General features: G+C 38.9%; 1 protein-coding gene across 2 annotated transcripts in view; it reads left to right on the top strand.

The window, feature by feature from the left end:
- Window positions 1–7,806, top strand: part of WDR63 (WD repeat domain 63) — a 53,670-nt gene extending 45,864 nt beyond the window's left edge. For both annotated transcript variants that reach the window (XM_030573803.1, XM_030573804.1), the window contains exons 19-23: window positions 358–488; window positions 1,341–1,545; window positions 2,649–2,740; window positions 4,448–4,570; window positions 5,996–7,806. In XM_030573803.1, coding sequence (XP_030429663.1) covers window positions 358–488; window positions 1,341–1,545; window positions 2,649–2,740; window positions 4,448–4,570; window positions 5,996–6,130 — 686 coding nt within the window. In that variant the 3' untranslated portion in view covers window positions 6,131–7,806. The remainder of the gene's footprint in view (window positions 1–357; window positions 489–1,340; window positions 1,546–2,648; window positions 2,741–4,447; window positions 4,571–5,995) is intronic.
- The last annotated feature ends 6,375 nt before the right edge of the window (window positions 7,807–14,181 follow it).

The following is a 14,181-nucleotide window of genomic DNA, read 5'->3' as shown; positions in this document are numbered from 1 at the left end:
GACTTAAAGAGAAGAGATTGTATTAATCAAAATGCAAGGGCCTGTAATCAGGTACTCAAATGTTTTAACCAACTGGCAGGGCAGGCACAACTATGGAAGTTTGATATCACAATTTTCTTGGGCAAAACTGGAGACATACATTTGGGTTGAGGCTGCTTTTATCTGTGCTAGTCAGCTTCAGAGCACACGGATCTGAGGCACAAAAACCCAGAAGAGGGAATCTATAAAGATAATGGATCCAATCCTGCAGTAGTTATTCCAGAAAAACTCCTACTAGCCTGAGGATTGTAGGATCAATTTCACTATCTTCAGAAAACTAGAGTTACAAGTAAATAATTGTCCTTTTCATTCCATTAGGTCAGAAACCAGCTAACAAATACACCATCCATGATGGAATTGTCCATACTATACAAAGATCTCCATTTTTCAAAGATATCATTCTTAGTGTTGGAGGCTGGAATTTTGCCATATGGAAAGAAGGTGTTACAGTAAGTTACTTTGGCAACAGACATACTGTAGTTGATGGAGTAACTACAGGATATAGCCTGAGGGACAATACTCACGGAAATTATGGTAGATGGCAGAGCTGGCCAGTTTGAAAATAAATTGGGTTAAAAAAAATAAGTTATTTTCTCCTGCCAGAGGGAAGCTTTCAAAAATAGTGTTGTAAACTTAGCTCCAACGGAGGAAGCAACTTTCTCTAATACCAGCTTTTGTGACAGTTGTGGCGTCTGCCCGGGCTCTTTCCATTTCAAGCAGTCTGTTGTGAGTCAGAGGAGCCTGAGAGTAGAGGTAGGATGTGCTAAACAATATGAAAGGCTTAAGGAATCTCTATTAAACAAAAGTAATTTGAACAACAGAATACTAGACACAAACAAGAATTTATTCTCTCTTTTCTCCCTTTGGAGTTATAGCACACCAAAGGGCAAAGTGACTAGTTATAGGGAAAAGGAAATGCACCATTTTAGTCTAAAGATAGCAAAGGCAAGGATGGCTATGGTAGCATCCATACCAGTGAGGAATGGATGCAGTCTTTTGGCCAGCCAAATATTGAAAAATACGTTTCTTACTATTGCTGCCATCTGGGAATCCAGGACTTCAGTTGCATCTAGCAAAGCCTGGATTTTTTGTTTGTGTTGTTTGTCAATTGGTAGGAGTGGGCATCAACTTTTCCACTTCCCTGCAACACTTCTGTTTACCAGTCAACAATATACATGCTGGTTTTGACACCATAATTACTTGTGTAGTGGGATCATTCAGGAGTCTGACTGGGTTGGTTTTTTGTTTTTGATTGTTTTGGCTTCTGTTACATTGACTTTTTTTTTTTTTTTTTAATTAAGAGTGGCCCAATCCTTCAATCATGCTGCTCATCAAAAAGATATACTGTAGGACACTGGTCCTTATCGAGACCAGGAGTTTTCTTCATTGGTAGAGAAGATGGACATATTGATATTTGGGACCTACTGGAGAAAACACATGAGCCATCCCAGACCCAGAACATCTCTATATCAATGATCACCTGCATCAGACCCTGGATTGTCTCTTGTATGTTGTCGTGATTACACTTTTCCACTACACTGTATTTTAAAAATAAATTATACCATGATTCTGGAAAGTGCTTATGCATATCCTTAACTTACACACTGTGCATTGTTCCACTGAAGTCAATGAAACTATGCACAATGAATAAAGTAAAACACATGCATAAATCTTTTCAGTATTGCGGCCTTCATGTTTTTATCATGATAAGCAACTAGGTACAGTTTCCTTTTTTTTTTTTTTTAATATTGTTACAAAAATATTGTTTCTATTAAGCAAGTTTGAAAAGGTAAAAATATATTGATATGTAATAAGGGACATTTAATATTAGAAAAACAAGACAAAATAAAGCTTTTTTTGCTGCAAAAACAAAAACCTAAAAAAGTAACAAAAATCAGTCTTTGGGAGCTATTCACTCTCTTTGTTTAAAAAGACAGATAGATGTGCACACTTGCTTAAGCATTTTGTCAACAGCTTTATGAGGTTTAAGTATTTTATGGCTGAAAATGTGCATCTTAAATTATTTTTAATAAAGAGTCAGAGAAATACCTGAAACTTTACATAAGAGTTTTCAAATTATACTTGCCTGTTCCCTGGGAAATCATGGAAACTGCAGACAAGCTCCTTGACCCTCACTAGATCGTAAGCACTTTGGGACAAGAACCATCTTTCCTTTGGGTAAGATGCCTAACACAGTAGAGTCCCAGTTTGTGATTAGGTTCTCTGGGCACAACCACAATAAAATTAATATCCAATGACTCAAATAACCATATTCGGAATTCTGTATGAATAGAGGCCTTAGCTGAAAAGTTAATCAGTAAATACTAGAATTCATGGTTAAAAAGATGCTAACACAGTAATTGTCATACTGGGTCAGGTCACTGGCCCATCTAATCCAATATCTCGCAATGACCAGATGCTTCAGAGGAAGATGCAAAAATACCTACAGTGGACAATCACAGAATAATTTATAAGCGAATTTTCTTCTTAGGCTATCAGTTAGGGTCTGGCTTATGTCCTGCAGTGTGGGGGTTACACAAACATTTTAATTTACTTTCTGCATCCTTAGTAATAGCATCATGGTTTATTTTGTTTTCATAATCTTACAGCAAAGCAGCACTTTTTAGCCATATCTGATGACTTTGGAACACTGCATATTTTAGAAATCTCTTGGACGTTAAGTCACCCTTCCAGTAATGAGGTTTGTAACATTTTCTACCTACCCTGTAAGTGACCTCATATGTTGTGGGGTTTCATGAATTTTTTTTTTCAGGCACATCCTTTCAGGTTATCGAATTGCTACATATTAAAGGTGATTAACTTGTGTTCGAGATGATCCACAGCCATGATCTCATAATATCTCACAAACCAAAGCTGGACCTGGTAAGTCCTCAGAGGGGAGACCTCAGAGGAAAACCAGTTGTTGCAAGAAGCAGAGTTGGCAGAACTCCATCATTATAACCAGACAATGGGAAAAATGTAGACAAAGTGTCCAAACTGTAGAAACACCATTTTTTGCCACGTGCATAAAATGGCACCAGGTTTCATAAGCTACATTCTATACATTTGTCTTGATTTTTTTTCCTATACATTTTGCATAGCTCCAAGGATATCAGTGACTTCAATTGAGCCATGCCGATTTACACCATCTGAGGATCTGACTTTAGATCTTTTAGGATATGTCCCTGCAAACTCTTACATAACTAGCCCCCACAAACTCATTGGGACTACTCATTTGAGTAAAAACAATTAAATTATAAGCTCTTTGGGGCAGACGGTCTTGTTCTGTGTGTTTGTAAAATGTCTACCACAATGGGGGCCTGGTGCTGTAATATTACAAATAATAAATAATTTGCATCAATAATAATTTGCACAATTAGGTGCTGAATTTGCATATCCTCTCTCTCTACCGCTTTCATTCAGTTTCTCCCAGCTCCTTCTCCCCACCAGAAAACAAGTTAGGGGCCCCATCTCACTCATTCTAACAATTTTTTCTGCTGCTTATTCTGTTCTCCCTATTCTCTTTCCTTCCCCAAACCACTCCTCCTCATTCTCCAAAACCTTCCTCTTACCATTTATATACTCGTGTATATTGTAAACTTACTATGACGTTATGGTATGTAACCAAAATGAAACCATATGAATGCTGGTGATAACTGGCACCCTGGGCTTAATAAAGAGAACCTCTCCAGTTAAGGTTAGGGACACATTTCCAGTGAGGGAAACTTGCGCTGTTTTTGCCCATACTGTATTTGTTTTGTGAGTAGAGGGCTTTACTGACAGAGTTGTCAATCCCGCACCATTTGTGAATATTTATCTACTTACTGTAAAATCTTTACATTCTGTTAAAAAACTAGGATCTTGAACAGTCGTGTTAGGGAAATTGGTGCACAGTATGACTCATATAACTCTGATAGTGGAGAGGTGGGGTGGGGGGACTTGGTGCATAAAAGGTAACTCAGGGCTGGTTTACACACAGACCTGGATTGATTTAACTAAATCATTATCATAAAACCAATTTAGTTATTTTGGTGCAAACCTGTGAGGGGTCACTCTTGTTTCACAACATGAGTGGATAAAGTCAGTTTGTTATTGAGACTATAAAAGTGACTTTAGCCGGGCACACACTTGCACCAAAAATATCTAAAATCATTTTTAATCCATGCCTTTTGTTATTTTACAACAAGTCTGTGGATAGACCACACTAGGATAGGAAAACTGATATCAGGTTCATCAGGAAATGGTCGATGTATTACATTGTTACAGAATTTCTTATTTAGTTCTGCATATTTAAAAAAAGATGCTTTAAAGCAATGCAATATTACTGTAGATGGATTATGTGCTTAAAAGTGCAATAATTAAGATTCAGTGTGATCACCACAAACCATGATTGCCTTTGTGTTAATAGCGTGCCAGTGTTCTTCATTACTTTGAGAGAGAGGTCAAACATCTGGATTATTTTGAACAGCGGCAAGAATTCCGAGCCAAAGAAAGAAAGGAATTGGAGCTGGAAACACAGAGGAAGAAGACAGTAAGTTGTGTTCAGGAGGTAGAAACACTAGTTTAGTTTATTATTTTGATTTTTAAAATATGCCTCTCTTCGCTCTAGGTAAAATTTCCTCTGGTATTTCCATCTATTAGGCTTTATAAATTAAAAATAGCTTTTGATTAGCATTTTCTAAGTAAATCCAACTGACCACTTTCACATTTATAGACTAGTCCATCATTTGAGGAAGACAATATACTGTGCTAGGTCATGTTTAACCCTTCAGTCCTTACTCAGCCAGCACTCCCTTTGAGTTCAATAGAGGGAGAGTGGAGATCAGTTTGACCCCATTTAAAAACTCTTATTAATTTGCTTTCCCCTAGCTTTACACTTGAAATCTTAATTTAGGTGCCATTTTTGTAAGTATTATTCTTTAAAGTTAGCAGGCAGAGGCCCCAAACCTTCAGCCCTTACTTACATACAGCCATAGTGTCATTGGACTCAGTAGGACTCTTCATGTAAGTGATGATTACTGGCATGAATGAGGGTTTCAGGCCTTAGGCCTACATACATAAAGCTAGAACTATTAAATTATAACAGTTGGATAGAGATGTTTTTCCAGTTTGATATTTTAATTAAGGTTTTACTCAGATTTGTTTTTTCTTGTGCCCTCCATATCATCTTGTTGGGAGTGTGTTACACACAACACTGTTATTACCATTGGCAGTAGTAGAGGACTATGGGATATGCCAGATGCAATGATTTCTCCTTGTGGAGAGAGGGAAATGTAGTATGATGAGAAGCGCACTAAGAAAATTAACTGATGGACACCCTACCCTAATCCTCAATTACTGAGAGCCAATCTTCACTCATTGATATATTTTTCTTTCCAAAACCATTTCTCTGTACAGCTTTTCATGAGTGATGTACCTGAATACTTGGATGCTAATATCTAAACTACTCTTAAATGTATTCACCTAAATATGGGTTATTGCTGATTATGTACTATATGTATCATATGACTTTTAAAAACAAACATGGTATTTGAGGATAATCTAAGCACTATACCCAGATGTACAGACACTTTTTTCTCAACCTACGTATTATATAATTTTAACATTAGCATTATATAAAGCATTATATACCAGGAGTCCTGCGTGGTATGTGAAAGGAAGTGAGCCTTGAATAGACGATGAGGCTTCTCCATAAGATGTACTATTGCAAGGGCCTGGAGAATTAAAGCTATCCAATAACTCTGTGTTGACATGACTAATAAATGATACCTTGCTGATGAAATGGCAGATCCGTGCATGTGGTTCTCAATGATGCTCCATTCCTGATTATATAGCTAAAAAGATGGAGGTGAAATAGTCAGCATTGACAATCACTGACTGAAAAGCAATGGAATTCGTAGTAATGTTTCAAAGCTAACAGCAGCTAATAATGAACTATTGGTTACTTTTTCCTCAGAGAGTAGCTGGTGGACAGAAATCAAGAGAACAAATGGAGGAACAGATGAATATAAATTATGCAGATTTTCTGGATGAAGAGAAGAAGATCCTGACAGGACTTGGGCTATTGAAAACAACAGATAGATTTGCCTAGAACAGAACGAGCATATTGGCGAATGTGCTTTTTTTTTTTTTTTTTTTCAGGATAGGTTAAACCTGTATATATTTAATTAGCAGCATCTTCATTATGAGAATTGTAAATATAAAGCACATCACACCTAGGCAACATTATCTTACTTGCTTTATTAAGGTGTTTGCTCACCGCAGCAGGTAAGAGAACACTTGATTTGTGATCATCCTGCACAGCCATTCATCAATGAATATAGTTACAAATGAGTCATCTCCTGGTTTAATGGCATTATTTCAAGTTGTCTTACTTATTTATTGTTACAATGCACCTATCCAGTGCTGTGCCTGCTGTAAAAATACTCAATGAAAAATCTACTCAACAAGTAAGACAACAACATCCTCCCCTGCAAACTGCTCCCATTCGAATAGAATACAGGGTATTAATATTCCTGCTGCTGAGCTCCAATAAACATCTCCCATTCCACTTGACCTCATTCCCAAAGCACTCAATTCCCCTGGAAAAGCTCGAGAGAAAAGGTTACTTTAAGTTTTGCAGCATGCCCTGAAGGTCCCAAATTTGGGCATGTCATGAACCAAGGGAGAAAGAGAGCTCCAAAGCCAATGACACTGCCGCTCGCCACCTTTGGTTTATACCAGGAGGGACCCGTCAGCACCTCAGATGACCTCAACTGTCCTGGCAACATACGAAGAGAAAGAGGTGGTCTCTCAAGCGGCTGGGACAAAAGCCTTTAAGAGCTTTAAACCTCATACATAACGCCACACACTTCATCTGGGCAGACCATGAAGCACTGGTCTCCTGTGCTCTTTTCATGAAAGCCCAGCTCATAAGCAGGTCACTGTATTCTGAACTACCTGCAATTTCTACATCATTTGAAAATGTCGCCCCAAACACAATCCAACCTTTGGTTGATTAGGATGTATAGCACGGCAGATAGTACTGGACTTACTGTGTTGTTAAATACGGAGTGTGGCCGTCCCACGGAAAGAACAAAAGGAAATGCAGTGCTAGGGGACCTATGTTTTGATTCTATAGGAAGTGTGAACTGATGCCATGTTACAAGTTTTGCTTCAGTATTCAAAGGCTTCTTTGAGCCCCATCTCTGTGTTAAAGATTCTGAAGTAGTTGGCAGGATTTCCTTTGTTGAAGACTGTGAGGAAAGAGATGTACATATATTAGGCTGTGTCTACACTATGCAGCTTTTCGTGATCTGGCTGTGCCCCTACAGCCATGCTGCTAAAGGCGTGTAGCATAGCCACTGTTTGTTAGCAAGAGAGAGCTTTTCCCAGCAACAAAAATCATTCACCCTCAACAAGCAGCAGTAGATTTGTCGGCAGGACAGCGCTTCTGCCAAAAAAGTGCTGTTCATACCAGTGCTTTTCTTCAACAAAACTTTTCTCTTTTGAGGGCACGTGTCTGGAGGGTTTTTTTTGTTTGTTTGTTTGTTTTGACAACTCTGAACAACAAAAGTGTTGTGGTTCACTTGCCAGTGTAGACAAAGTCTTAGATAGAAGAAACAACATACAAATATGAGCTAGACACTTTCAAGAGATTTTTGATGAATCCCAGTAACTACAAGAATGAAGCTCTTGTGGCTAGGTATGATTGTAGAACCTGGAGGTGTGTGTTCCTTAGCTAGTTTTCCTGTGTTGTGATTAACAACAATTTGCACATAGTTAAAGGCAAGCACAAGATTGTAAAAAATAAAGTGTTTTTCTGTAAATCCCATGCAAGATGACTCTCTTTCTTCCTGTCTGATATTTATTTGCTTTAAGGAGGTAATCAAAGCTTGATTAAGGAGGTAATCCTAACCTATTCTGCTGAAGCTATGCTTAATGGTAATATAACTATATTAATTCACTTCATGAGAAATAGGTGAATGACTCTTTGGAGGGTCTATAGTCTACATCCCATACCTTAACATTTCTATTTGATACCAGATATGCTTAAAATAAGAGGGGAGTCCACAGCTAAATCCTGGATTCAAGCACTGCTAATATTTGCAGGAGTATCATGTAAACTTATAGCTCCTTGTAATTTGTTTTAAACAGTAATACATTTTATCTGTATTCTAACTTTGAGGCTGGTCCTTTTCCTGTTATAACGTGCTGATCCAAAATTACAGATCTGACCCCCCAGCACCATCACCACCATCTCAACTCTAGGAAATTTCAGAACTCTTCAAACTGGAGCATCTCTGCTTAAAATAATCATGTTGTTCATCAGATTATAAAATGATTCCTAACTGAAGATTAGTAAATGCTTAACAAATAGAAGACTGGACCCATAAAAATATGTTGTTCCCCCAAGGAAATTAGGTTGTATTAGAAAAGAGCAGCTTTTTCTAAGCACACAGTGAATGTTGCTGTTTGCATTTCCACTGAAAGGCAATTATTCCTGAGAGATGAACCATGTGTTATACAACAGCTTTAATATCCACAAGTGTAAATGAATAACAGCCTCATTAATATTTATGTTCATCCTTTATCTGCAGGGATGGCTCTTTATATAATGCAGTGTTCTGCCTGTTGCTAGGTTTCCAAAGCCAGGTCAGATACCATGTCACTGAGTAGAACCCGTCAAGTGGAAATTAAATGTATCAGAGAAGGACAGATTAAACTCTATACAGGTGAATTCACTCTTTCCATGACTCACCGAGCTGTTTTGAGGGTCACAGACTCCTGTCAAACGAGTGTCCATATGGTCACAGTAGAAACTAGAACGCAAAAGAAAACTGACACATAGGAGCCTTTGCCAAGAGAAACTTCTGTAGGTCAATGATACCGAACTACAGTGCACTACTTAATCAGAACAAAGGCTATTCTATAAACCCTGGAGCAAGATAACTATGAGTTTCCTGTCTACAGAGAAATATAGAGATTACAAATAGATTTTAAGGAAATGTAAAAACATGCTATAAACCCACAAGGGCTAGTGTCTCAAGGCCCCTCCCATTAGGTATATTTACTTTTTGCTAAAGTTTCAGTCAGGCTTAAAGAAACTGAAAATTGAGTACCACTAAATCTGGATGTAATTATAGTGTGACATTTAAAAAGGGAAACTGAGCGTGTGTGTGTTTAGAAATGAGATCTATAAAATCATCAGCCTTTCATTTTTAATTTGAAGTTTAAACACTATTACAATCACATTATATGGCTCATCTATATTACACAATCACTACATCAAAATCAAAATAAACTGTAATAACCACTTTCCTGAAATCTATAATGTTGTGATTAGAGCTGGATATCAAATGGAAGGGAAATGCAGCTCCCTTTGTTAAATCAACATTTAACAAACAAATTGATGTGCACAGATATAGCAACAGCCCAACACTAGCTAAATTAAAAAGCCCTATCCTCTGGTTGTGAGGCCTATATTTTATTAGAGGAACATAAGACTTCTGAGATCAGCTTTCACAGAACTTTAGCTAACCCGGACAGCAGTGTACAATACACTGAAGTCAATAAAGTGATCACTGAATGTACCTGGGAAGTCCCCGTCACATTTGTCTCCTTTACTAAAAAAAAGAGAGGAAGTCACAACTATTGTCTTCCTCAAACCACTTTAAAAAAAACTCTAAAAGTTATTCTTCGCGGCAGCCTCTCTATATACACCCCATGCTCCCCAGCACTTCAGAGGAACCACTGGAAAGCAGTGGGGGCTGGATGCGTGCCCTTTCAGGGAGCCAGTGTTCGGAGCAGAAGTTTAAAAAGGAACCATACCTTCCCATTTGCCTCAGTCGCTTCCATTCCGCCGCTGATTCCTTCAGCATGGGCAAGACAGCACCAGTACACAGTAACCCAGACCTCCTGGAAATAAGGAAAAGCAGCCATTACAACATTTGTGCTCCAGGACATTCACTCACAGAAGGGAACTTTCTGCACAGATTTCAAGGCATGATACTGCTCCCACTGAAACCAACAGCAAAATTCCCATTGGATTCAGTGGGAAAAGGATCAGGATCACATAGGGTAGTAATGCGTTTGGCTTATAGATGAAATAACTTGTCTAAGCTGGATAGTCTTATTTTTATTTGTTTAAATTGTTAAAAAGAATATATACACACAAGGCACTAGAGATACATTTTATAAAGCGCTTGATAGAAATGGGTTTCCCTGTTAAAAATCTTGCAGTTATCTACAAACTATCTAAAATAACCTGAACCTGTTACTAATCCTATGCAGGCAGCTCTGGAGTGGGATCCACAAGTGTTAGGCTTTGTCTACACTACAACCTCAATCACATCAGGAAACAATCACAACCAGGCTGTCACCTCACTTGGTTACAGCTGTGCATCCAATTCTCTGTACAAAGTAGACCTTAAATTTATTTAACACATAAACTAAAGGATTATTCTGACCAACCAGAAATTAAGGTTTCAGACTGGTTATGAAACATGGTTTAGGGCAAGTCTACACTACAAATTGGAACCATGTTTTGTAGTTAGATTACAGAACAACCAGATTTTAATTTGGTACCATGATAGAATTGTAATTAGAAACCTGAATCATCAGACTAGAGCTCCATGTAGTCCAGTGTCCTATCTCAGCAGCCAGTACCAGATCCTAAGCGGAACAGCAACAATCTTCATAAGGGACATGAAAGGCATAACCTGCCTATAATGAAAGTTTCTTCTTAAACTTGTCAATTAGTGGTTGGATTTAACCTAAGCATGAGGGTTACATCCTGTATACACGTTTTAGACTTTCTATTTTAACTCTGGATTTTCTGTTACCTGTCTAAGTGTCTAATCCAATCCAAACCAATCTTGCAGCAGAGAATTCCACAGCTTAATTATACATAAGAATATTGTTGTGTAGACAGAAAACTCCAAGAGATAGCCTACGAATGAGGATCCTGGAAGAGTGGAAGATGTACACCACATGTCATGCTTCACTCATGGTTACAAAAGTGTCATCAAACTGTGGGAGAATCATTTCCGGAAAAGCGATTTCTGAAGTGACATCTACTTCTAGCTAAAATGATTTCACCAAAGTTACATTGGTGCACGTGGATCGGGGAAACCATCATCTTTCACTTAAAAACCCACTGTTCTGGAACATGACATGCTATTTCAAGGACTAAATTGTTTTTACTGTGGGAGGGGGGGCGGGGGGGGGAACCCTACATCTTGCAGTCAGAGGTTTGTGGCCTGGCAACAGAACAACCAGATGTGTCCCTGGCTTATCAAATTTATCCTGTAAAAACCCTGAGTATCTACTTTTGTTGGGGATTTTTCCCTCTACTTCTAGAACACTTTGGAATAGCGTCACCTACTTTTATTGACATACCAGTACAGAAACATCCAAACATGTTGCACTGCAGGAAAAAAAAAACAGTTCACTTCACTCAATAAACCTTCACCCAAATTCCATCATCAAGAACTTGACCAATGGCTAACATGTTGCAGGCCTCTTTGAATAGCAACACCCCAATTATAAAAATTGCAAGAGGCTTTAAAGACAAGGGCACCAGAGGGCAAAGTCCAAGGCATAGCTTAAAAATGAGAATCCTGGAAAAGCAGATGAGGTTCAGCACATGGAGTACACAGCTTGCTGAAAATACAGCCACCTAGAAAAATGGATTTCACAAACTAAAATATGATCTACAAGTTCACTGCAGGTTGCCCTTGTTGCAGGCAGTTGCAGCCACTGAAGACTGAAATGACTGAGAAAAGTAATCAATCATTCTAGTTATCCATTGAAAGGCCAAGATGATACTGAGCAAAGGAAAGTTTAGGCTATTGAAGAAAATGTCATTACAGCATCATCAATTAGATTGTGGAACCACCTCCCAAGGGAGGGGCTACAACTCCTACCAAGATTGGAAGTTTTCTAAAAGCTCTGCTCTAGGAATTATTCTGGGGAAGTTCTAGGACTTACGTTGTACAGGAAGTCAGACTAGATCCTTCTGGCCTTGGAATCTATTAATCTATTGCCTGAGTCATTTCAAACTGGACTGGACAAAGTGGAAGTGGATGCCTGATGGGATCAGTAATGGGATGTATGAGCCTTTCATCTCTAGGTCCATGGTTCAAGTTCAAATTTAGAGACCCAGCAAACCACCAAATGGTGAACCTTGTGGGGTGACCTGGAAAGCGTCCCCTCAAAAGGGCTTTCCTGGAGGGCTGCGAGATCTGCAGTGAAGGGAAGGCCCCAGTCACCATCCAACATGGACAGCTGCCCCACTACGGCATGCTGTTCAGAATTCATCCTGTGAATCCCTGGGTGCTCCTAAGAGACTGCTCGGGTGAGCCCCGGTAGAAGCTAAAACGTTAACCCTGGGAGTTCCATCTAGAAACCTGCTAGGTTTGCAGGGGATTATGCTGCAGAAAACAACTGGCTCCCTACTTCCTTCCATGTCCAAGAGCCCTTGGGAGGATGAGCCTGTGAGACACTCAGAGTGGTCCCAAAAGGGTGGGTGGAAAGCCCATCTCCAGAGGGAGTACTGCCTCTGCATTTCTCCAAGGTAGGTATTCTCTGCTCGGATCAGCAGGAGCAATAAACAGCCCTATCATTCTGTTGTGGTCCATAGGATCTCCTACTACAACAGTTTCCTCATGAGAGAGTGATTAAATTGTATTAGTGCAGACTCATCCATGATTTACGAGTATCATGTCCTGGCTGCATTGTCTTCATTAGTCATTCTTCCTCACAATCTTGGGCTATCTACTAACTTAAACATATGCCCTTAGTGCTAAATAATGAAGCTGAATGCACAGACAGCTGGAATTCCTGTTTCACTCTGTTTACTTGTAGTGAGATGGCCAATATCTCCATCATCTGAACTTAAAAGGAAAAAAAAGAGGGGAAAAAACCCTCCGATCCCACAGCCCTCTAGGTTCAGAACTGATTGTTAAAGCAACTCTAAAGGCAACTCCAAGCATTCAGGGAACAAAGCATACAAGTTACTTTACAAATTATAAAAACATAAATATCCTAATTCTAATTACTGGGCACAGCTGTGTAGGAGGAAGAATATTAAATAACATTCAAGATATTTTAGAGGGTTTTTTTTTTTCAAATAAACAAGGCAGGTGCAAAATTAATTTGAAAAGCAAAATCATTGTTTAAAAGGGGTTAGGAAAGCAAGGCCATATAGTAAATATTAGATCATCTCTTTTTTAAAAAAAGTGCTGTCCTGCATCTTTTATTGTCCATGTAATCCACACAAAATCTTCTGTGCAAGTAACATGAGCTGAACTGCAACCCATGGCACTCGTGCTAATGTAACTACCAGAATTTTATAAAGGAAAATGTCTGTTTTTCTGGGATATGATTCTCAGACATTAAACCAAAACAAATCTGCACAGTGTGAAGTATAATATTTGGATCAGATACATAAAGCCTAGTGATCAGATCTGACTTCTCCCCATGTTTCATCAATAATGAAAATGTCTGGACATTAAGTTTAAAAGAAAAAAAAGGAGTAAAACGCAAAATGTAAATCTCAAAGTTATTTGGTGTTGTCTACAGGCACAGCACAGCAGAAAGGACCAACTGCCGCTAACCTCACAAAGTTATTTGTAACAGGTTTATCACCTCAGCCAAGAGGTGGTGTGGATCTCGGTGAATTACAGAGCTGTCTATCCCAACACTTGCTGCCTCAGTCAGTGCACAAATACCATGTGATCTGGCAAAACACTTTCTAGTGACTAGGAGTTTTTGTGCAATTAAAAAAAAATGTTTCACTTCCTTTCAGGTTGGAAAGGCCCTGCTAAGCACTACAGATATAGGCTCCTGTGGGGCACAAACTATTCTAAAATTGCTTACAACAGTCTGTCCTTAGAGACAACACAATTCAATATAATCCCGTGATAAAATTCTCTCAACTGTTGCTGGTTTGTGAGCGGATTCACTATGAAGTGCCAGCTGTTCTCAGTGGCTTCTTTGGAGGAAGTGTGGAGGGGAGGGTGAAGAATGTATTTCAGATTGGGAGGAACTGGGGATGAGCCTGGTACATCTTACTTTCATCTTACTAGGCCCCTGCATAACGATTTTAACCCCCGGGGACCAGATCCTCAGTTTGTGGTAATATTGCAGCTATGCCCATTT

This window comes from Gopherus evgoodei, chromosome 8, assembly GCF_007399415.2.
Source record: "Gopherus evgoodei ecotype Sinaloan lineage chromosome 8, rGopEvg1_v1.p, whole genome shotgun sequence".
Classification (NCBI taxonomy): Eukaryota; Metazoa; Chordata; order Testudines; family Testudinidae; genus Gopherus; species Gopherus evgoodei.
The sequence above is the reverse complement of the archived record's forward strand: the minus strand, read 5'-3'. Positions and strand labels throughout refer to the sequence as shown.